Source organism: Urocitellus parryii, chromosome 11, assembly GCF_045843805.1.
Source record: "Urocitellus parryii isolate mUroPar1 chromosome 11, mUroPar1.hap1, whole genome shotgun sequence".
Lineage (NCBI taxonomy): Eukaryota > Metazoa > Chordata > Mammalia > Rodentia > Sciuridae > Urocitellus > Urocitellus parryii.
The window spans coordinates 25,883,024-25,908,998 of record NC_135541.1 but is presented as its reverse complement, the minus strand read 5'-3'; the positions used below and the strand labels follow the sequence as shown (position 1 = coordinate 25,908,998).

At 36.5% G+C, this 25,975-nt stretch overlaps 1 protein-coding gene across 11 annotated transcripts in view; it reads left to right on the top strand.

The window, feature by feature from the left end:
- Nucleotides 1–25,975, top strand: part of Scmh1 (Scm polycomb group protein homolog 1) — a 187,710-nt gene that overhangs the window by 129,716 nt on the left and 32,019 nt on the right. For 9 of the 11 annotated variants that reach the window (XM_026412897.2, XM_026412904.2, XM_026412900.2 and 6 more), the window contains one exon: nt 22,689–22,921. The exons of the other annotated variants lie outside the window; for them this stretch is intronic. In XM_026412897.2, the coding sequence (XP_026268682.2) occupies nt 22,689–22,921 (233 nt within the window). The remainder of the gene's footprint in view (nt 1–22,688; nt 22,922–25,975) is intronic. 11 annotated transcript variants of the gene reach the window in all.

Here is a 25,975-nt window from a genome sequence, read left to right as displayed (position 1 = left end):
GGTCCCGCCCATGCTAGACAAGCGTTCTACCGCTGAGCCACAATCCCAGCCCGTGAGTATTCTTTTTAGTGCTCACTTGGTGCTGAATTTTTTTAGGTTATTCTTGTTATGGAAAGTTTTTATTTCACCCTTAAATTAGAAACTGAGTTTTTCTGGGTATAGTAACCTTCTCTGAAGTTTTTTTTCTTTTAGGGATTGGAATATTTCATTGTAGGCCCTCCTTGATTTTAGGGTCTGAGCTAAGAAATCAGAAGTGAGCCTTACTGGTTTGCCTCTAAATGTCACCTGATGTGTCTCTCTTGTGGCTTTTAATATTCTTTCCTTATTTTCGATTTTAGGAAATTTTATTATGATATGTCTCAGTGAACTTCTCATTTGACTGGGTATATTTAGGGTCCTCTAATTCTCCTATATGTGGATGTCTATTTCATTCCTGATATGGATGAAGTTTTCAGTAATTATCTCATGAAAATGTCCTTTATGCTTTTAGTTTCTATCTCCATGTTCTCTTCTAGTCCAGTGATTCTCATGTTTAGTCTTTTAAAGTTGTCTCAGAGTTCTAGTATATTCTGGGCATGTTCTATAATTTTCCCCTTTTACTGCCTTCTGTGTATTCAAGATCATATAGCCTCTCTTCAATGCCTAAAGTTCTGTCTTCAAGGACTGAGGGTCAATTTTCTGTATCATTTAATCTGTTAGTGATGCCTTCAAGTGAGTTCGTATTTTGATTGATTGTATATCTTTCATTTCTAGGAGTTCTAGTTGGTTTCTAGAAATAGAAATATTTCTTTATTAAAGTAGTCTTTCATCTCCTGTAATTCATCTCTTAATTCCTTCCTTAAATCTTCTTTTAGTTCTTTGAACAATTTTGATAATCAGTTTTTAATAATCTTTCTCTGGGTTTTCATTCACTTCACTATCAGTGACATCCTTTATTGGGGGATTGTGGATTTGGGGAGATCTGTGTGCCTGTTTCTTCTGTTTTCAGAACTCTTGGACTTGTGCATCAATTAAGGTGGATTCCTCTACCTTTTTTTTCTTTTTCTTTTCTTTTTTTTTTCACATGTCCTTTTGTGTGTAATTATCTTATTTGTTCTAGGACTTTTATGTTTTTGATGTATGCATAGATGCCAAGGTGTGGGACCTGAGTTCCCTCTCTGATTGTTCCTCCCTGTGTCCATGTTGTTAGTTTGTGACTTTTAGCTCCTCATTCTTTGAATTGCAGTAATGTTCTCGAATGTTTAATTCAGCAACAGAGTCTCTAATCTGTCTTTGTAGGTTCCCAGCATGTCACCTTGGGGTAGAATAAGCAATAGAAATAACTGTTGCATACAAACCAATTAGTTCTAAACTTTGCTTATGGTGTTTTTTGTTTGACTATCTGCCATGCAAAGTTTTAATTTTATTTTATACTTAAATTTATCAACTTTTATTATAGTAGTTTACCATATTTTCCTGAGGGGAAATATAAGTGTGTGTGTGTGTGTGTGTGTGTGTGTGTGTGTGTGTGTGTGTATTTAGACCTCTGAGCCACCTGAAGTTTATTCTTATGCGTGATAGAAGAAATCTCAGTCTTTCTCCAAAGGCTTTCAATTTCTCTACCATCATTTATTAAAATGTCTGTCTTTGCCCCAGTGATTTGAGATACCACCTGTATCATATACCAAATTTATGTTGTATAGTTGTGTCTTTCTTTCTATTCCATTAGTGTGACTGTTATTAACACAATAGTACCATTAGTTTTTACTATAGAGGCTTTGTAATTTATATTAATATCTGTTAAGGCTAAACCCTCTTAGGTTTTCTTTTGTTGTTTTCTTAGCTATTCTTTCTCTCTTTTTTAAATCTGAGTTTTAATATCAGTTTGTCTAGCTCCAGAGCAAAAAAAAAAAAAATTTAAAAGCCTTCTTGATATTTTTATTGATATTTCATTTAATTTTAGATTTTTATTAAAAATCTTATTAAAATTATCAAATTTGTCTTTTTACTTGTTAAAGTTTACTTGTGTAGGACTTTCAGAAATATTTTGTAAATATTTCCAGTATTTCTTGTTAACTTTATTTCTAAGTATTTCACCTTTCTTGTACTGTTATAAATAAAGTTTCCATGACACCCATGAAACAATCCTGGCCAGCCACTGGTTATAGGCTAGTTCCTTGATACCTTTCTTTATATGCTCCATTAGAATTGAACTGGATAAGCTTAAAATTCCCCCTTTGAACTTGGGTACTGCTTTATTATGGATTAGTACTTTGATAACTTTCACTACATTTTCCCTCAAACTTGATCCATTTAAACTTACTGATTTTTACTGGGATTGGTTTCAGTATACTTTGTTTTCCTAAGAAATTCTCCTTTTCGTGGGTTTACAAATTTACTTATATAAAAATACAAAGTGGTATCTTTAGATATTTTAAGATGACTTTGATTCAGTCATCTTACCCATTATCATATCTTTCTCCTTTTTATTTTATTCTGATTAGATTAACTAATGATTGGTCTATACTATTTATTTTTTCTTGATTAAATGGGTGTTAATTACTGCTGGGATTAATCTCCTCTGGTTTCCTTTAATTTTCTCCATCTCTCTCACTTGTATGAGACAAACACACCCCTCCAGACTAGCTAAGCTTCTGAAGCCTGATTATGTACTGTATAAAATAGCATCCTTTACAAAATGCAAATCTACCCAGAACCTCAGAGCATGATCTTACTTATAATTGGGTCTTTGTATATTTAACTAGTTAAGAAGTGGCCAAGGATAGATACAGTTTCAGTTTGGAGGAATAAGTTTTTGAGATTTATTTCACATCATGGTGTATTAGTCTATTTTCCATCACCATAAGGAAATTACTCAATAATTAACTTATAAAAAGAGTAGCCTTGAGGCTGGGGCTGTAGTTCACTGATAAAGCACTTGCCTCAAATGTGTGAGGCACTGGGTTTGATCCTCAGTGATCACATAAAAAAAATAAAGATACTGTGTGTTCATCTACAACTCAATAAATTTTTAAAAAAAGAGTAGCCTCATTTTACTCACAGTTTTAGAGGTTTCAGTCTATAATCAATTAGCCCTTTTGCTTTGGGCCTGTAAAGAGGGAGCACATCATGGTGAGAGCACATGGCTGAGCAGAACTGCTAATACCATGACCAGGAAGCAAAATAGTAAGAGGAAGGGACTGAAGATCCAGTATGCTCTTCCAGGGCACACCTCCAATGACCTAAGGTCCTTCCACTAGGTCCCATTTTTCAAAGGCTCCTCTAGCTCCCAAGAGTAACCCCCTGTGGATTATTCCTTTAATCCATGGGCCTTTGAGGGACTTTCAAGATGCAAACTTTAGCAGTTGGTGTTGCTACATGATAATAGCAATGTATATTTCAAATTGGCTAAGAGAGTAGATCCTAAATGCTCAGACCACAAAATAGGCTACGTATCTGAGGTGATGAATATGCCAGTTATCTTGCCCTAACCATTCCCAGGTGTATGCACACATACATACGCACACACAAGCGTACACAAATACACATCACACAAATATATACAATTTATAGCCAGGTATAGTGGCACATGTTGGTAATCCCAGCTACTCAGGAGTCTGAGGCAGGATGATTGCAAGTTCAAGCCTGGGAAGCTTAGCAAGATGCTCAGAAACTTAGCAAGACCTGTCTCAAAATAAAAATGATTAGGGATATAGCTCAATTGTAAAGCACCCCTGAGTTCAGTCTCCATTACAAATACACACAAGTGCACATGCACACACTTGTGCACACACATACACCTTCTACTCATCAAACATAAAATTTTAGGAGTTTTAAATATATTTTTAGTAAACACAGTAATTGTACACTTATAGTGTATGGTGTGACATTTCAATACATGTAATGACAGATCCAATGTGTAACAATCAGATCAAGGTAACCAGCAATCCATCATCTCAGATACACATCATTTCTTAGTGCTAAGAACATTCAAAATTCCTTCCACCAGCTATCCCAAAATATTTACATTAATTGTTGTCAGCCATAATATTCCTATTGTGCTATAGAATATCAGAAGTTGTTCTTCTTATCCAAATGTATCCCTGTGCCCTCTCTTAATCCCTCCCTACACTACACCCTTCCTCTCATGTCCTGATAACCACAATTATATTCTTGACTTCTTTGAGATCAGCTTTTTAGCTGTATAAGTGAGACCATGTGGTATTTATCTTTCTGTGCCTATCTTATTTCACTTAACATAATATCCTCCAGTTCATTTCATTTTTATAGTTGAATAAGATTCCAGTGTGTGTGTGTGTGTGTGTGTGTGTGTGTGTGTGTGTATGTATAAAAAACATTTCTTCATTCATTTGTTGATGGATAGCTAGGTTGATTCTGTATCTTGACTGTTGTGAATAGTGATGTAATAAGCATGCAAGTTTTAAGTATTTCTTTTACATACTAATTTCAATTTCTTTGGACATGTAATATATACCTAGTAACGGTGTTGCTGGACCATATAGTAGTTCTATTTCTAGATTTAAAAAAAAATTTTGATGTATATGGACACAATACCTTTATTTTGTTTTATTTGTTTTTATGTGGTGCTGAGGATCAAACCCAGTGTCTCACACATTCAAGGCAAGCACTCTACCACTGAGCCACAACCCCAGCCCTATTTGCAGATTTTTGAAGAAATCTGTTTTTTGAAGTGTTTTTGAAGAAAAACACTATTTTTCATAATGGCTATACTAATTTGAATTCCCACCAATAGTGTATGAGAGTTTCTCTTTCAAACTAACATTATCAACATTTGTTTTTGTTTTGTCTCTTTAAAATAGTTATTCTAAACTGGGATGAAATGATATCTCACTGTGGTTTTGATTTGCATTTTCCTGATAATTGGTGATAGTTTTTCATATACTTGTTGGACATTTGTATATCCTTTTTTGATAAATATATTTTCAGGTCACTGATTACATAATTGAATTATTTGTGGGTTATTGCTGTTGAGTTATTTGAGTTCCCTATATAAATTCTGGAAAACAACTACCTGTTAGCTTTTCATCTGTGACCAAAATACCCAACATAAACAACTGGAGAAAAATTTTATTTTGGTTTATGGCTTCAGTTTATGGTTGGCCTGATTCCATTGCTCTGGGCCTGAGATGAAGCAGAACAAAATGGCAGAAGCTGCTCATAGATAGAAAAGGACTAGGGACACAATAAACTCTTTCAGGGCATGCCTCCAGTGACCTGCTTCCTCCAGCTAGGTCCTGCTTCCCCCAACTAGGTCCTGCTTTCCAATAATCCATTCACACTGTTAATCCATGAGGAAAATTAATCCATTGATGAGGTTAGATCCTCCCTGATCCAATCATTTCCTAAAAGCCTCACTCCTGGATATTGCTATATTAGGAAAACATTCCAGATCCAAACCATAGCATCCCTTGTCAGATGAATAGTTTGCAAACCCTTTCTCTCACTCTGTTTTACTGTTGATTGTTTCTTTTGCTATGCAGAAGCTTTTTCTTTTTTTAGTTTGCTATGATCCCATTTGTCAATATTTGCTTTTGATGCCTGTGTTCTTACAGTCATATCCAAAACATCTTTGCCCAGACCAGTGTCCTAGTTTACTCTGTATTTTCTTATAGTAATTTCAGTTTTAAACATTGTTCATTTTAAATCTTGGATTCATTTGAAGTTAATTTTTATGTATGATAAGAGAATGAGATAAAATTTTAGTCACCTTCTTCAGTATCCAGTTTTCCCAGCACCATTTATTGAAGAGACTGTTCTTACTCCAATGTATGTCCTTGCTGCTTTTGTAAAATATCAGTTGGCCACAATAAATATATGGATCTATTTCTGGGTTCTCAATTCTGTTCCATTGGTCTATACACTTGTTTTTATGTCATTACTATGCTGTTTTTTTAATTATCACTGTATATTGTGTTTGAAATCAATTATTATAATGGCTCCAGCTTGTTTGTTACTTTTTTCTTATTTTGTTTTTGCTTTGGTTTGCTTTGGCTGTTCAGAGTCTTTTGTAGGTTTTTCCTATTTCTATGAAGAAGGTCTTTGGTATTTTGTTAGGGAGTGCATTTAATCTGTAGATTATTCTAGCTGGTATGGACATTTTTAACAGTATTCTTCCAATCCATAAAAATAAGATGTCTTTCTATATTTTCATGTAATGAAAATGATCCCATCATTTCCTAAAACCTTACCTCTGGACATTGCTATATTGGGGCTGTAATAAGCCTTGGGGACATATTACTCCTAGGTTTCTTTCATCAGTATTTTGTAATTTTTTGAGAGGGGACCCAGGATTTTGATTTATTAAATGAATCTAGTGTTTTTCTGCTATCTTGTTAATTTGTGCTTTTTAAATGATTTCTTCCTTGTACATTTTTATGGTTTACTTTGTTTTCTTTTTCTATTATTTTTAAGTTGGAAATATGATTCATTTATGTTATTTAATTTTTAAATTTAATATTATTGATAATTTATTTTATTCATAGAGATGAATTTAAATTTATGAATTTTCCTCAAATTACTGATTTTAAATTATCTCAGATCCTGATATGGAATGTTTTCAATATCATTACTTTTCAGAATTTACTATGTAATTCCTATTTTTATTTCCCCTTTCACTTGAGTTTTTAATAGATTATTTTTTAATTTCTCTGTCAGTATTTTTGTTTTTTATTTTGGTATTTTTATGGTTGTTTTTTATTTTGTTTTTAATATCATTGCATTATGATGAGAGAGAATTGAAACTTTCTAGCATTTTCTTTGTGACTTAATGTGTGATGAGTTTTTGTGATTGTTCCATGTAGCCTAATAATGAGGGTATTTGTAGTGTTCAGTATGTATCCAGGAAATCAACATAAGATGATAGTTATTTAGATTTTCTGTATCCTTACCACTTTTTATCAATTTGTCCCATCTTATTTTGAGAATAGTGTCTGAAAACACTGTATTATTATGCACTTTTATTTCTCCTTACATCTCAAGTAAGCAGTATTTTATGGAACATTTATAACTAAGTATGATACATTTATTGTGCTTATATAGAAGAGTATCTTTCTTCTAAAGATATAAATGTCGAATGATTGGCAGACCTTAAAATGGAACCTGGAGAAATTTGCCAGAGTAAAACAGTTTAGTTTTTTAAACAGAACTATGTTTATTCTGTCCTGGATCACTATTCTTTTTACTTTATCACTGTTCATTGAGACATGGATGCTTGGAATTTATTTTATACCCTCCTTCCCTATCTTTTGCATTAGGATCTTCTAGAACATTGACTTCATGTATTAGTTTTCTTAAGATCTTAGATGATTCTCTTGATCTTTTCTTCAAGTATATTTGGCTTTTTTAAATTTGTTCTTGGTGACATAGTACCAAAGAGAGCTGTCCTGTGTTTTCATGGAAATAGCTTCAAGCTTTCATTCCTTACCTATTACTTAAGAAAGTCTTTGTGATTAGCTTCTGTTTTCAAATCAAATTTAGTCTAATTTCACACACTACCTGTATACATTGTCCTATTGTTGATAAGCTGGATAACCCGCCCTTTTCACATACACTTTCCCAATTTCCTCTCCACTGACTATCTGATACATTGTAATATACTACTAACATGTGCCTTTCCTAACTTTAGGTCATACATACATACATACATGACATTTGACTTTGGGCATGTGATCCCTTTGGAAATTAACATGTACAAGGGAGTTGTATAACTAAAATCAAAATACTAGCCAAAATCAAATCCTAGGGATCCTAGGGTGGTCATCAAAACTAAATACTGGTGAGTAGAATCAGAGAGCAAGCCTGAAACAGACATCAGCAAGGCTTAGAGCCCAAAAGATCAGAGATAAGAACCACTAACAGCTAATGTCAAATCTCAAGGAACATATAAAGTAATGGAGAAAGTCCAGGTTATATTTCCCAGGGATTGCTAGTATAGACCCAGTGGACCTACTATTGCAAGTTTGAAATGAGTAGTAGTACTACTAGCACTAAAAATGTATACTCTGATTAAAGACTTACATATTGAAAGTACTAATTAGAGAATGAACAGTTCTCCTTCTGTTTCCACAAAACATGAAGTTATACTAGTGTAGTATTTAGCCAAAATATTATTATGTCATACAACTAATATGTAATGGAGACATGATTTAAACTCAAGTTTGTATGGCTCTAAAGCATATTTATAAGCCATCAACCCAGGTTAGATTGGAATGACTCACTGTGGAAATGGCCTTAGAGAAATGTGAGGTAAAGTCCAACATCTGTGTTCCAAAGAGGTCTTCAGCTTTTAATTTATTGCATATATGGGCTGACAGAGCACACGCAAGGGAAGGGTCCAGATCACCATTTTTTGGCCTATGTTGTAATAGATGAAGAGTCCCTGTTCTATCAAAAGCTAGCCTTTCCACTTGTTTTCTTGATTGCATGGTTTCTTGCCTCTCTCACACCTACATCACTAGTTGCCTCCCCCAAACCCTCCTTTCTAAAACATGCAAAGGTATTGTCAGCATTCGAAGATACTCTGATCTCTAATCTCTCCTTTAACTTTGCCTCTCTGTTCCAACTAATGCCCCATGTCTCTGATGTTCCACAATGAATTATTTTCTATTGCTGTTGTTGCAATTAACCAGAAACTTAGTGACTTAAAACAATGCATTTATTATCTCGCAGTTCTTTGGGTCTGAAGTACAGGTAGGATCAGTGGTCTCTCTGTTCCAGTCTCACAAGGCCAAAATCAAGGTGTCAGCTAGCCTGAGTTCTTATCTGGAGACTCTGGAGAAGGGTTTGCTTTCAGACTCATTTAGAATGTTGGGGGTATTCAATTTCATGTTGCTGTAGGGCTGAGGTCTCTATGTCCTTGTTGGCTGGGGGCCCATACTCAACTTCTAGAGCTGCTCACATGCCCTGGCTTCTGGCCCCTTTATCTTCAGTCATCCAGCAGTGAGTCAAGTCCTCACACTTCGTATCTCTCTGATCTCCCCTTCTTTACCATTTCTCCTGCCTCTTGCTAGGGAATGTTATTCACTTATTAAGATTCGTGTGAGGGGCGGCGGTTGTGGCTCAGAGGTAGAGCACTTGCTGAGTTCAATCCTTGGCACCGCATAAAAATGAAATAAAGATATTGTGTCCACCTATAACTAAAAAATAAATACTTTTTTAAAAAATAAAAATTCATGTGATTTGATTGGGCCAACTTAGATAATGCATGATAATCTCCCCATTTAAAAATTTTAATCATAATTACATATACAAATCCCTTTTGCCATGTAAGTAACATATTGACAGGTTCCAGGGATTAGGGTATAGGCAACTTTGGGCATCCATTTTGCCAACTATGCATAGTTAAGGCTTCTAAAAATACCAACCTATAGTTGCTATTTCTATCTTCATCTTCCATTCTATTCTGTTCTTAGCCTTTTAAAATTGTCCTCCATTCCCACTGATCCAGTGAGGCAGCTCTTAGCAAGAACACAGTGACTTCCCTTGCTACAAAGCCTTCCCTGCACTCATAATGCATACCCTGTTAGTCATTTTCAGCACAATTGATCACTCCCTCCTCCTTGAAACACTACTGTGGCTTCACTTCTGGGACATCACACTCTCTCAATCTTCTTTTCTCTGTCCCCCTCAGCCTTCTGTCTCCCCTGGCTCTGGCACTCTCTGCTTCTCAGCCTCTAATTGCTAGAATGCTTCAGGGCTCAGTCCTAGGTCCTCCTGTTTTATTCTACATGTACTCTCCCTAAGTGATTCCATGTCTATAATGCTAATGACTACCAAAATTATATCTCTATTCTTGACCTTTCTGCAAACTTCAGATTCATTTATTTGACTGCCTGATCATCATCTCTAGAGATCTAAAAGTCATTTAGAACATAATATAACCAAAAGAGATTTTCAATTCCTAACCCACCCCCTTCCAAATCTATTCCTCCTCTAATTTTTCCCTATCTTGGTAAGTGACTAAAAACCTAAATTTCAACCTAAATTCCTCCTTCCCTCCCTGTGCTCCATTTAATTTAGCAGGGCTGTCATCTCTGCTGTAAAACCGTACCTTGTATTTATCTACTTCTTTGTACCTTCATGTATATCATGTTATTCTCAGCCACCATCATCTCTTGCATGGACTTTTACAAATAGCCTCCTAATTAATGTCTCTTCTTCATTTTTGCCTGTTTAGAATCCACTCTCCCCAGAGTATCCATCCAGGACAACCTTTTTCAAAATTAAATTAGACCATGTCCTTACCAAGACCCAGAAGGCCCTTCCTGATCTGACTTCTTCTATTTTTCTGATCTTGTACGATTATTTCTTTTATTCATTCTGCTGCAGTCTCTATTCCTTTTTCTTTGTAGCTTTGGCATCTACTGAGTCATCTGCCATTTTTCTGCGGTTCCTCACATGCCAGATTCCTTCTTATCATTTCAGTCTCGATTCAGCAGAAACTTCATTCACCAATGTACTCCAAGTTCATATAGCATAACCTGCTACATAATCTATTCTCAATACCGAATGTTGGATGAATGAGTAAACGAATTAGTGAATGGATGAATCTTGAGTTAGTAAAAAGACAATTGTATGGTATGATAGAAAGTGCAAAGACTTTTAAGTTAGACATTGTCAATTCAAATCCAACCCTCTTTATGGGAAAGGAGGGGAAAACTCTTTATTGGTGGCCTTGGCCAAGTTACTTAGTGTTTCATAGGCATGAATTTAAAACTCATTGTTTTAATCGCCAATGGGAGCTGCTTCATATCCTTCCCAGTGCAATTTAGTGGTAAGGAGGATTGTCCATTGCACTTAGTATAGCACTGCTATTACACTTAGTATAGCACACTTTTCATACTAGGTACTCAATAAAAGTCAGTTTCTTTCAGCAAGATGAACTCCATCATTAGGGAACCTGCAAATGTCAACCATTGCCTCCATTTGTTCATAATCTTAACAATTTATATCTGCCTTTTGGGGGGGGGGCATCAGGGATTGAACTCAGGAGCACTTGACCACTGTGCCACATTTGAGGTGTGTGATAGCTACCTTCCCCGTAACTGTAGATAGTAACTTCATCTACTTTATTCAGGCTGCATATACCAAGTTTTTTCACTGAAGAGTTACTATTTTCTCTTATAATTAGCTAATTGTCTTGTGGAGAAGTGCTTTGAGACTACAAATGTTCTGTTTCTCACCAAATGTTCACTCTGTAGTTTTAGCAACTACTGGTGAATCTTGCTTGAATTAGTCATTTACAAATTATTTTCTAATTTGCTCATTTCATAGACAGTTATTAACTAGGATTCTAAAATAAGCAAGAGGTTTCCCTTCTTCCCTATTTATTTGTGTATTCATTTAGTTACTACACATGGATTCCAATTTTATTCAGTGAGTTGTGATTTGTTATTATCATTTGTTTTGATGCTCAGATTGTTCCAAGCCAGTGAACATCCCTTGAAATTGGCTTGTGTCCTTTTGATATGGCCCCATCCTTCTTTGAGCACCTCATTACCTTCTGACCAAGTTGTTCAGGCTTATTTTGTATCTTCCACACTCACTGAATTATGCTTGATTGTGCAAAGATCTCTACTTAGCCTTCTCAAGTTTGTACTGCTCTAGAGCAAGAATCATGTTTCTTTTTTTCCAACATAGATGCTTGTTAAGCCTGGATATTCACTCTTCAGTTAATCTGGTCAAATTAATTAACACATAAAATGACAGTCCTTGGACTCCTACCAGTCTAGAGATATCTCCCCTACCTCCCAGGCTATATGACAGAGTGTGCTCAGTGAACGCTCCAAAGATTAGAATCGTGCCTGACTCTGCCACTTTCACTTCTCCAAGGCTCACTTTCTTCAGTTTCAAAGGAGATGATAACTGTCAGCCTTAACAAGATGGTCATGATTGCCAAGTGTAATCACTAATGTGTAAGAAGAACTTTATCAAAGTACTGTTGATTAAGAGTCTAATTCTGTTAACCTTAGTAGCATAAAAATTTTCCTATCCTTTGTCTTTCTCTGAAGTAAGACAGGGATTAAATTATTTCATTATTTACTTTTGGGAAAATAAGAGAAGATTGTTTTTAAATTATAAAAACAGAGTCACACCATGGGGACAAGAGTAGAATTAGATCCTTGGTCTCCTGATACCCCTCCATTTTTTTTTTTTTTAACTAGGATAATTAAGTTAGAATGTAGCAAGGCGGGTCAGGCCTTCCTGATAGAAAGAGCTTCCAAATCTTGTAGTCCCTCAGGATAACTTAAGAAAATCCATTTACTAAGAAGCTTTGAAATTAGCACATAGCCTAATCTGTACTAACTATTCACACAAGACCTGCATAACCTGATTTTTCAGAACTGTTCAGTATAATTATTTGGTTTCCTCTGTCCAAGTCTTTCAGGTATTGTGGACTTTTATGTCTAGCCTTACAGAAAAAAGAGAAGTAAAATTATTTTCTACATTTTTATTCTGTAAGCCTATCCTGAGTACCAACTAAGAACTTAGCACTTTGTCAATATGATGGCAGAAATTCCAAAGTGAATCGCTTACCTCCCTGCCCAGTTTACATTCCATGGTCTATTTATTACTGGAGAAATCTGGGGCAATCTTGGGGTTTAGAATGGTCAATTTAAAGTGATACCATTTGGGCTGGGGATGTGGCTCAAGCGGTAGTGCACTCGCCTGGCATACGTGTGGCCCAGGTTCGATCCTCAGCACCACATACAAACAAAGATGTTGTGTCCACCAAGAACTAAAAAATAAATATTAAAAAATAATAATAATAATAATAATAAAATAAAGTGATACCATTTACCTTGTTCATTTACTCAAGCTATGGTATAGAATAGGTAAAGTGTTGAATTTAATGAAGGTTATTTTTTTTTCCTAGACAAATCTAGAAAAAAGAGGACAAGGAAGTGATTATAATTATAGATCAGCAGTTCCCAAATCTTTTGATCTCAGGGAACTTTTATATCTTTAATGACCCAAAAGAGCTTTCATGAATGTCAGTTCTCTCTCTCCATATTAGCATTGTAAAAAATAAATCTTAGGCTGCTTTTTTTTTCTTTGCACTTCTAGGAATCAAACACAGGACCTCATGCATGCTAAGCAAGTGCTGTACCACTGAGCCCCATTCCAACCCCAAACTAAGAACTTTTTAAAATGAGAATATACAAGCACATATTCCATGGGAACAACCCAAATTTCAATTACCATAATAACAGATTAATAAAAATTAATATATATATGTACACAGTGGAATTCAGTCTTAAAAATGGACAGGGAGAAAAAAAAATCCTACCATTTGTAACAACTTGGATAAACCCAGAGGACATTTTGCTAAGTGAACGAAGACAGGACAAATACTATATGATTCCACTTATATGAAGTATCTAAAATAATTAAATACATAAAAGCAGAAAATGGAATGATGGATGCCAGAGGCTTGGGAAGGGGCTATGGTTATAAGTTTCAATTACATAGGTGAATAAGTTTTAGAGATCTGCTCTACAAAATGGTGCCTATAATAACAATATGTATTGTGCACTTAATATTTTGTTAGGAGGTTAGATCTCATGTTGTGTTCTTAATACACACACACACACACACACACACAGACATGAGGAAACTTTTAGAGGTAAAAAATGTTTATTGTCTTGATTGTGAATCATGGATATATGCATACATCCACATCCACCATGTATACATTCACATGCGTATTTATATACAAAAAGTATACACAGAAAGCTGCTTTTTAAAAAAATAATAAATAATGTATTTAAAGTAAATAGAATATACAAGCACATATGACATTATACACGTAACCTCTGGAAGATTCCCACCACAATGGAATGTATGTGAAAAGAAAAAGAATGTTTAACATCATTATTAATATGCACAGACCCTCAAAAGGTTTTTTAAGGGCCCCCTTGGGTCCCCATACCACACTCTGAGAACTGGCAACTTTGTAACATTTTTAAAATCTTTATGTGTGCATGCACATGCCAGTACTGGAAATCAAACTAAGGGCCTCACTTATGCTAAGCATGTCCTTATCAATAAGCTACACCACAGCCTAAATCCATTTTATTTATAGTAAACATTTAGATTATCTCAAGTTTCAGTTATTACAAATAATATTCTATGAGCATAAGTTTACACATATGCTGGTGTATATGTGCAAGAATTTCTCATGAATTTATACCTAAAACTGGAATTGCTGAATCATACAGTATATCTTCAGATTTATTACATAATGCATATGGTGCTCCCAAGGATCCCTTATGAATTCAACATCAGACAGTAGGCTACACTTGGCATCAAATATTACTTCATAGACAACATGCAAATTTTGTCAATTGTTCTAATATCCTCTTCCCAAAACTTTTTTTTTGATGCAGGCTCTGATACAAGATCATTCATCACCTTAGCTGTTCATTACTTTAGTCTTCTGAATCGGGAATTATTCTGTCTTTTTTTATGATACTAACAGACCAGTTATTATTTTTAATGTGCCTCAGTTTTGGTTTGTGTGATTCATGATTGCTGACTATGGGCAGAAAGAACACCTCTGTGAATTGGTACCCTCAGTGCATCACATCATGTCAGTGTGTCCTATTTTGATGTCAACTTTGATCACTGAGTGGAGGTGCTACCTTTCTTAGATCACTCTTTTCACTGACTTCTAGAACTTCACACTCTTCTCATCTTCTGCATTCATGGGTCACTCTTTAGTGACCTTTGCTAGACCCTCTTCTACTTTACAACTTCTAAATATTGGAGTGTCTCAGAAACAAATTTTTTCTTCCTTCTTGACTCTACTCATATCCAACAAGATCCCATCTAGTTTCATGGCTTTACATACTGATGATTCTCAAACTTTTATCTCTAGTCCTGGCCTCTCCCTTAAATTCCAGACCCATATATTAAATTGCCTAATTAGTATCTCCATATTTTGATATCTAATAGGTATCTCACAAAAAGCATATTTTAAAAAGTAAATTCTGGGTTTCCTATCCTGGTGAATGGCATCTTTATTCTCCCATATTCTAATAATATCAGACCATCCATGACTACTCTCTTTTATTAAATTTAATTTTTTAAAATTTTGATTCTTTTTTTGTTTTGTTTTTCTTTTTTTATATTTTTTATTGGTTGTTCAAAACATTACAAAGCTCATGATATATTATCTTTCATACATTTGACTCAATTGGGTTATGAACTCCCATTTTTACCCCAAATACAAATTGCAGAATCATATCGGTTACACACTCACATTTTTCCATAATGGCATATTAGTGACTGTTGTATTCTGCTACCTTTCCTATCCCCTACTATCCCCCCTCCACTCCCCACCCATCAACCCTCTCTACCTCATCTGCTGTTGTTCAATTCTCTCCCTTGTTCCCCCCCCCCTTTCCCCTCACATCCTCTTCGAAGTAATTTTGTGTAACATTGAAGGTCTCCTACCATTTCCATATGCTTTCCCTTCTCTCTCCCTTTCTCTACCCCCACTCGTCTCTGTTTAATGTTAATCTTTTCCTCATGCTCTTCCTCCCTGTTCTGTTCTTAGTTGCTCTCTTTATATCAAAGAAGACATTTGGCATTTGTTTTTTTAAGGATTGGCTAGCTTCGCTTAGCATAATCTGCTCTAATGCCATCCATTTCCCTGCAAATTCTATGATTTTTGTCATTTTTTATTGCTGCGTAGTACTCCATTGGGTATAGATGCCACATTCTTTTTATCCATTCATCTATTGAAGGGCATCTAGGTTGGTTCCACAGTCTAGCTATTGTGAATTGTGCCGCTATGATCATTGATGTGGAGTATCCCTATAGTACGCTCTTTTAAGATCCTCAGGGAATAGGTCCGAGGAGGGCGATAGCTGGGTCAAATGGTGGATCCATTCCCAGCTTTCCCAGATATCTCCATACTGCTTTCCAAATTGGCCTTACCAATTTGCAGTCCAACCAGCAGTGTACAAGAGTACCCTTTCCCCACATCCTCGCCAACACTTACTGTTGTTTGACTTCATAATGGCTGCCAATCTTACTGGAGTGAGATGGTATCTTAGGGTGGTTTTGATTTGCATTTCTCTGACTGCTAGAGATGGTGAGCATTTTTTCATGTACTTGTTGATTGATTGTATGTCCTCCTCTGTGAAGTGTCTGTTCAGGTCCTTGGCCCATTTGTTGATTGGGTTATTTGTTATCTTATTGTTTAATTTTTTGAGTTCTTTGTATATTCTGGATATTAGGGCTCTATCTGAAGTGTGAGGGGTAAAAATTCGTTCCCAGGATGTAGGCTCTCTATTCACCTCTCTTATTGTTTCTCTTCCTGAGAAAAAAACTTTTTAGTTTAAGTAAGTCCCATTTATTTATTCTTGTTATTAACTCTTGGGCTATGGGCGTCCTATTAAGGAATTTGGAGCCTGACCCCACTATATGTAGATCGGAGCCAACTTTTTCTTCTGTCAGACGCAGTGTCTCTGATTTTATATCTAGCTCCTTGATCCATTTCGAGTTAACTTTTGTGCATGGCGAGAGAAAGGGATTCAGTTTCATTTTGTTGCATATGGATTTCCAATTTTCCCAGCACCATTTGTTGAAGATGCTATCCTTCCTCCATTGCATGCTTTTAGCCCCTTTATCAAATATAAGAAAGTTGTAATTTTGTGGATTGGTTTCTGTGTCCTCTATTCTGTACCATTGGTCCACCTGCCTGTTTTGGTACCAGTACCACGCTGTTTTTGTTACTATTGCTTTGTAGTACAGTTTGAACTCTGGTATCACTATACCTCCAGATTCACACTTCCTGCTTAGAATTGCTTTTGCTATTCTGGGTCTTTTGTTTTTCCATATTAATTTCATGATTGCTTTATCTATTTCTACAAGAAATGCCGTTGGGATTTTAATTGGCATCTCATTAAACCTGTAGAGAACTTTGGGTAGTATCGCCATTTTGATGATGTTAGTTCTGCCTATCCATGAACAGGGTACATTTTTCCATCTTCTAAGATCTTCTTCTATCTCTCTCTTAGGGTTCTGTAGTTTTCATTGTATAAATCTTTCACCTCTTTTGTTAGGTTGATTCCCAAGTATTTTATTTTCTTTGAGGATATTGTGAATGGAGTGGTTTTCCTCATTTCCATTTCAGAAGTTTTGTTGCTGATATACAGGAATGCCTTTGATTTCCTGTATATTGTTTCAATTTCGTTGATTTCTGCTCTAATTTTATATCCTGCCACTTTGCTGAATTCATTTATTAACTCTAGCAGTTTCTTTGTAGACCCTTTTGGGTCTGTTAAATATATTATCATGTCATCCGCAAATAGCGATAATTTAAGTTCTTCTTTTCCTATTTTTATGCCTTTAATTTCTTTTGTCTGTCTAATTGCTCTGGCTAGTACTTCGAGAACTAAATTGAATAGAAGTGGTGATAGAGGGCATCCCTGTCTTGTTCCAGATTTTAGAGGGAATGCCTTCAGTTTTTCTCCATTTTGGATGATGCTAGCCTGAGGTTTAGCATATATAGCTTTTACAATGTTGAGGTAAGTTCCTGTTATCCCTAGTTTTTCTAGTGTTTTGAACATAAAGGGATGCTGTACTTTGTCAAATGCTTTTTCTGCATCTATCGAGATGATCATATGGTTCTTGTCTTTAAGTCTATTGATGTGGTGAATGGTATTTATTGATTTCCATATATTGAACCAGCCTTGCATCCCAGGGATGAATCCTACTTGATCATGGTGTACAATTTTTTTGCTATGCTTTTGTATTCGATTCGCCAGGATTTTATTGAGAATTTTTGCATCCAAGTTCATTAGAGATATTGGTCTGTAGTTTTCTTTCTTTGAAGTGTCTTTGTCTGGTTTTGGGATCAGGGTGATGTTGGCCTCATAGAATGAATTTGGAAGAGCTCCTTCTTTTTCTATTTCTTGAAATAGCTTGAAAAGTATTGGTATTAATTATTCTTTGAAGGTTTTGTAGAACTCCGCTGTATACCCATCCGGTCCATTGCTTTTTTTGGTTGGTAGTCTTTTGATGGCTTCTTCAATTTCTTCCTTTGTTATTGGTCTGTTTAAATTGTGTGTGTCTTCCTGAATCAATCTGGGAAGATCGTATGACTTAAGAAATTTATCGATATTTTCACTATCTTCTATTTTATTGGAATATTTGATTGTTTGGGGTCCTGTAGGCTTCCAGGATTTGGCAATCCATTCCATCTTTCATCTCTGGGAAGTTTTCTAGAATTATTTCATTTAATAGGTTGTCTATTCCTTTGGTTTGATTCTCTATGCCTTCTTCTATCCCGATGACTCTCAAATTTGGTTTTTTTATGACATCCCATATCTCTTGAATAGATTGCTCGTGGGATTTAAGCATCTTTTCTGTGTTGACTAAATTCTTTTCAAGTTGATAAACTTTGTCTTCATTATCTGATGTTCTGACTTCTCTTTGATCTAGTCTATTTGTAATATTCTCGTTTGAGTTCTTAATTTGGTTTATAGTTTCCTGCATTTCTAAGATTACTGTTTGATTTTTTTAAAGATCTCTATCTCCTCGTAAAGCTCATTCTTTGCCATTTGAATTTGTTTGTTTAATTCATTTTCAAAATATACTTTTATTGCTTGGACTTGCTGTCTCATGTCTTCTCTAATATTCCTTTCCATCTGAGTTAGGTATGCCTTGAGTTCTTTCCCTATCCTGTTTCTGATGCTTCTAGGTCCTCCTGTAGAATTAAGTTGTCCTGCATTGTTTGTACTCCTTTTTTCTCTTGTTTTTTCATGATGTTAATGCTACTTTCCAGCTCTATTTGATTGCTGTGTTTCTGCTCTCTTCTATAAATTTGTTTTGGTTTTTTATATCTCTGTTGTCTCTCCTTTGTGTTGGTAGACTATGCTTGCTAAAGTGGATTCCACTGGGAAGGAATTCCGACGGCCGAGCTCCAGTGACGTCACCTCTCTGCTATTGCGGGCCCCAGGCTCCTTACTGGGGTGTCCGAATGGAGGGGTGGGACTGGACTGTCTCTGGTTGGTTTCAGCTCCCGGACTCCGGCGGCCGGGCGGTCTCCAGCCGCCCAGTCGCGCTGGCAGCCAGTGGGCAATTCGTCGCAGGCGGGCCTGCGGTCTCCAGCTGCCCAGTTGCAGTGGCAATGGGCCGGCTGTCGCTGGTGGGCAGGCGATCTCTAGCCGCCTAGTCGTGCGGTCGGCCGCCCTCGGGCATGCGGTCTCCAGCCGCTCAGTCGCAGGGGCAATGGGCCCGGCTGTCACTGGTGGGCGGGAGATCTCTAGCCACCCAGTCGCAGGGGCAATGGACTGGCTGTCACAGGCGGGCGGGCGGTCCCCAGCTGCCCAGTCACGCGGGCAGCCGGCGGGCGATTGGTCGCCGTGGGGTGTGCGGTTTCCAGCTGCTCAGTCGCAGGGGCAATGGGCCGGCTGTCGCTGGTGTGTGGGCAATCTCTAGCTGCCCAGTCTTGCGGTCTGTCGCACAGTTGGCTCGTGTATGAGACTCAATTACCAGACCTCGGTGCTGGAAATCCTTCCTCTGGGTTTCAGTGCACCCCCATTTTGCTGTAAGTTCCTAACAAGATAGTTTTTTGTCGTTCTAACTCGTTATTCACCTGCGCAGTGGCGCGGTACATGGGGTGTGATGCACTCTATTCACGGCCATCTTGGGGATCCAGTAAAAATTTTGATTCTTGTTAAGTTACTGAAGCCGACCTTGAACTTGCAATCCTCCTGCCTCAGCCTCCTGAGTTGCTGGGATTATAGGCATGTGCCACCATGCTAAATATGACTTTTTTATTTGTTTTAATTAGTTATACATGACAGAAGAATGCATTTTGACACATCTTACATAAATGGAATATAGCTAAATATGATTTTAATTGAACCTGTTCAGTATAATTCTGTGTTTTCTGTTTTCTAATTTTCTGTTTACTATCCATGCTTGTCGGCTTTTCTTTCAAAGTGTATTCGGAATCCAACTATTTTTCAACCTTTTCAATAATATGATTGTATTCTAAGATTCCAGTTCACCATTATCTTTTGTCTTTTTTGTTCATTTATTTTATATTGATACAGTTCATTTCCAGCATCCAGAAGACTCACTTATGCTCTCTCTTAGTCAAAACCTTACCCACTCAACACCCCCAAAGGTATTCACTGTTCTATCATCTAGATTAGTTTTTCTATTTTCAAAGTTAATATAAAGGGAATCATATATTCTGGTTTTCTTTGTCTAACATTTTTTTGAAATGAGATTTATCAATTTTGCTGCACAATAATTCTTTTTATTTCTGTGTATAGTATTTTCCCCCCTACAAATATGCCACATTTTAAAAATCTATTCTTCTGTTGGCAGTTAGACTGTTTCCATTTTTGCCTTTCTATGAAAGATGCTGTGGTACATATTCTAGTGCATATCATTTGGTGGTCATACTCATTTATCTTGGACATAGACCTAGGTGTGGAATTGTTAGGTCATGGGATATACACGAAGCAATTTTTCAAAGTTATTTAGGTTCACAACAACAATGTTGAATTTTAGTTGCTTCATATCTTTACCATTGTCTGGTATTGTCAGTCCTTTTGATTTTGGCAATTTGAGTAGAGGTGTAATAATGATGGTTTTAATTTGCATTTCTCTGAAAATAATGTTTAGCAAATTTTCATATGTTTATTATCCATTTTTATATCCATCTTTGTGGAGTGCCTCTTGAGAGCCATTTTTAAAATTAGGCTGTCAATCTTTCTATTACTCATTTTTACATATGCTAGATATTATTTTTCTCACATATTTTTTTCTACTCCCTGAATTGTCCTTTTCAGTTTTAGTTTTGTCTTTTGATGAATGGAGATTTTTTTCCTTCTTTTTTCCCCCCATGGTGCTAAGGATGATAAAACACAGGGCCTCAGACTTGCTAGGCAAGTGCTCTACCACTGAACCCCAGCCCAGAAATGTTTTCTTTCAATGAAGTTATATGCCATTTTTTTCCTTTATAATTAATTCTTTTGTACCCTATTTAATTAATTCTTTGCCTAACCCAAGTTTTGATGATTTTCCCCTTGTGTTATTCTAGATGTTTGGTGTTTTTGTTTTCATGTTAATTTTATTATCTAGTGTGAGTTAGGGGTCAAGTCTCACTGTTTTCCATATGGATAAGACTTACTACAGTTAACATTGATTTCTGCATAAACTTCACTATACTTGGAGTTCATATTCTGCATCTTTTACCCATCTGCTATAATCAACTGGTTCCTTAATTCTACTCTTGCCCCACTCACAGGATAGTCAGAGCAGTTCCATGTCACTCCCCATTCAGGGACTCCCCTTCATACCTAGAATAAGTTCAATTCATTTTCATGTCTGCAGAGTCCTACTCAGTCTTCTTGCTGCTCCTTCTCTAACCTAATCTCTCTCTACTCTCCCTTTTGCTCACTCAGTTTACTGACTCCTTCCCATTCCTCAGACACACTAGCATATTCCTATTTCAGAATCTTTACCCTTGTTACACTCTATAGTTGGAAGGTTCCTTCCTCAGATCTTTGTAGACTTCTGCCTTTGCCTCATTTGGGAGCTCTGTGTAAATGTCATCTCCTTGAAGAGGACTTTTGGTCCACCTCAGTTTCCTTACCCCTACACTTTTCACTGTCTGATGTTAACTGTGTATTTGTTTGTCAACTTTCTGTCTCTCTAGGAAAAAATCTCCATGAGCTTGGAAACTGCTTTTTCATTGTTCTATTGCGAAGGCTTAGAACAGTGCATAACTTGTAGTAAGTGCTCAATAACTTTTATGAAATGAATTAGATATTCCTTATCTCAAAAAATCTCAATTTAAGGATAAGAGTAAAATTAAGAACCACTCTAACACAGAAATCTACAAAATCTTTTAGAAACTGGGGAGGGCTCTACTTGAGTAGGGCATGGTCAGAGAAGGCCTCAGTATGGAGGCAACCCTGGATTGGGGGCTGAAAATTTAGTGTTATGTATGCTTAACCAAGAATAATAGAGAGCTTAATATGTAGAACTATTGGAACACAAAGATGGGTGACAGGAAATGACATCAAACATAATGGGGCTGGGGCAAGACAGGGGCAAAGACACAAAAGCCTTTGAAAATCATGATAAAGAATTTAAACTTCTCAAAAGTATTAAGGAGCAAAGGATTTTAAGGTAAAGACATATGCTGTCAGATTATATTTCCATGTGTTTCACTGGTCCTTGCTACAATAATCATATTAAAACTTCAAGTTGATTGAGTAGACTTGGTCATCAGTACTCAGTTTCAAAACAAAGTCCTTATCCCATCTCACTGCATCACCTGGCGAAGCCATCATTTTCTCTTCTGAGCCTTGTATCTTCATTCTCAGCAAGAAAAGATTGTGCATTCCTTAGAGCCATTCTAACCTCAACTTGGACTTAGGTCACAATGCTTCTCTAAGATACCTGGGGAGAAATTTTTAATATTTTTGCTGCTAGAAATAATTTAAAACCTTCAATTCTAGCCAAGTAAAATTCAGTTTTCTTCTGAATTTTTTTAAACGTTTGGGTCAAATGACAGGAAACTAGTTCCTTAGTGCAAAACTACTTGAGCAAAAGTGCAAATTCTTTTTTCCTTGTCTGGGATGGGAATGCAGGCAAAGGAGGGCGTGATAGAATGAGTCTTTTTCTTGCAGTTGTGATTCCAAAGAATCCCTTCCCTGCGTCTGATGTGAACACTGAGAAGCCCAGCATCCACAGCAGCACCAAAACTATCTTGGAGCATCAACCAGGGCAGAGGGGGCGTAAACCAGGAAAGAAGCGGGGTCGAACACCCAAGACCCTTATTTCCCATCCCATCTCTACCCCATCCAAGTCAGCTGAATCTTTGAAATTCCCAAAGAAGAGGGGTCCCAAACCTGGCAGTAAGGTAGGTAAAAATGTGGGGTTCCCAGAAAGGGGTAAGGGGCTATAAAGGGGTAATTCATTCATACCAGTTTATCTCGGAAAGCAGCAGATCTGTTCCTATTCCCCACCTAATGTATGACTTTAAGAGGAATATCCCAAACTGTCATCTCTACTTAGCTTTTTACCTGGGAGTTGATACTATTAGAGATAGAATAGTGGAGACAAATTTTAACGTTGATGAAAGTTACTCACATAAGTGGGGGGATTCTATCTAGTCTTTCATAGGAGGAAGGCTCTGCTCCTTGTTAACTTTCCCAATGTAGATTCCCAGCATGTGAACAGAAAGAGAAAATTATTCTGTAAATATTTCTTTTGCTATCACTCCCCCTTCTGTAAAAAATTAATATTAGATACCTACTTAGTGTCAGGTTCTGAATTAGACACCATTATCTCACATCATGTAATCTTCACAAAACTCTGGAGCTTGTGTTAATGTTATTTTATTATTAAGTAAGTTGAGACTTATGTACATGAAGTGATTTTCCTAGGTCCTAAGCAAGTACATAGCAGAGACTGTATTGATTGATACCCAAATCTTCAAATTCCAAGGTCACCACTGCCCTATCATGTATTTACTCTCTACATTTCCTAAGGGACTTAACACCTCTAGTGTTGGAAAAAGTTACTAAATCAAGCTCCTCTGAGTACTATTATTGAAAGTACTAACTCTTAGACATGCCAGTTCTTTATGGATATCTTCCCTAGGGAAAGCATTGATGTGAAGAGGAGGCTCTTTGGCAGCTTCTCTAGGGCCCCTCTACCATCCCCTCCTCATTACTTCCTATCAGTGGATTTCTCAGACTCTCCTTCCTCAACTAGAATATCTGAGTTCCAATGTGGAAATGATGCCCAGTTCCTCCTGGGCAATCCATTTCAGTCTCATATTCTTCCCTAGGGCTAGTTAGTTGTTTTATTTGTTTAGTAGATTAGTAGCTCCAACTAACTTCAGTCCTTATAGAATATAAGCTCCTCAAAGTCCTCAATAACCTAATCTTTTTCTTTTCTTTTTCTTCTGCAGTGCCTTGTATCTCAGTCTCTTGGGAGATGTTCAGTATGTGCAGAATGGATGGATAGATGGATGGTTGGATGGATGGATCAATGGATGGATGGATAATTTAAAATGATGATGTTACCAATCTCAGTTGTCTCCTACTAATTGGCTTTAAACACTCAATGTCACTTCCTAATCTTCCTATATAACATATGATATATCTGACCTATTACCACTAACCCCTAACCCAGGTCCTGATTTATTTTTATCTCTATTATATTCTTCTTTCTCATGTTGTGGAGAAAAGGCTGAAGGCCCTAGGGATGCCAAAGTCAGAGGAGCCATAGTTTTGATGATGTGAACACATTGTAAAGATTGTCAAAGAGGAAGAAAACTATCTGTGGGACTCCAAAGACTGAAACAATAAGCAGAAACTTAAGCAGAAGTTCTTTGTCTCAACAATAAAAGGAACAGTTAATTATATCCCAAAATGGGTCTAGAGGTATTTTGCTAGAGACTGGTGACTTTATGAGAGGAATGTTTTCAGGAGAGGGAATAGAAGTATTGGATGGATGGTTGACCATTAAGATACTTCAGAACCTAACCATTATGCTCTGCTCCCTCATGTAATCTTAAACATAGTGGCCAAAGTCTTCTTTCTTTCCATCCTTCTTGAAAGCAATCATTCTCATCACATTTGTATTTTATGGCCTGGCTTATGACTCCCTCATTCCCCTTCTATTCTTTTACCTACTTCTATAAGAGTATATACCACCCATTTTACCTATGAGCATAACATTCCTTTTTGAAGCAAAAAGGAAGGCTTTTAAGCCAGTCAGACTTAGGTTCAGATGTCACCTCCATTTGTGGCTACCTGTGTGACTCTGGGAAAGTGTCTTTGAGTAAGGCTCTGGGCCCCAGTTTTATCACCTGTATAATAGAGATGATGTAATATGTGACAAGATAAAATACATGGAAATGCACCTATCTGAAATAGGAATCATCTTTCTGCTTTCTTCTACAATATCCAGGCACATAACTTGCTCCTTTAGGGACCCCACAAAATTCTACCAACTCATTGAAGTTTCCCTTCATTCCTGACTCATTGGTTATTTGGATTTTCACTTTTAGAGATATTGGGAAATATGAGCAGACGTCCATTTCTGTTAAGGGTTTGCATAAGGGCTTTTCCAGGCAAGACCATTGTATGCATGCCTACTGCCATCAGCATACTCTCTTCAGAGAGTGTACTCCTAGCAAGCAGACAGGTTTATAAAATTCACAGTAGTTGACCCTTAATGGGACATTTAGTAAAAGGGGATTTCTGGATCTTGGTAATGTTTGTGTTTGCATTACATTAGATACGCTTTTAGAAAACTATTTCTTGGAACACCCTGACATCTTTATCCTCCAGAGATTTCCCTGAGCAGCTTAAAGAAAATATATTTCTCTCAAATCCTCTTTATTACTTCCCCTTTGTTGGTGCTCTGCACTGTGGGATCTGACATAACTTTCCTGTGTACACATATGAATACCCCACAGTGAATCTCAACATTATGTACATCCACAAAATTGGGGTCCTAATTAGGATAAGATGTATTCCATGATTTATAAATATATCATAGTAGATTCTACTGTCATATTCAACTAAAAAGAACGAATAGAAATTTTTTTTAATTTTAAAAATTTTTTAAAAAACGTTTAATATATGTCAAGCACCATGCTAGAAATGATACTCAGAATCAGACCCTCAAGCAGCTCCAGGAGGCAGTATGCAAACATATAATGACAATGACAGTGTTATTTATGTAAATTTCAATACATTGACAAATGCAACAATACAAAGTACAGAGAAAAAAAAAAGGTAGTAGTTAGAGGAAAACTTCCTAAATGAACCAAAATTTGTAAGGTAAATAAAAGAATAAAGGCTACTTCAGGAAGAAGAGACAACTAAATATTGAAGGTGTGGGCTAGGTACACCTTCAGGGTTTTTAGAGAAGTGTTATGATTAGGAATTGCTAGAAT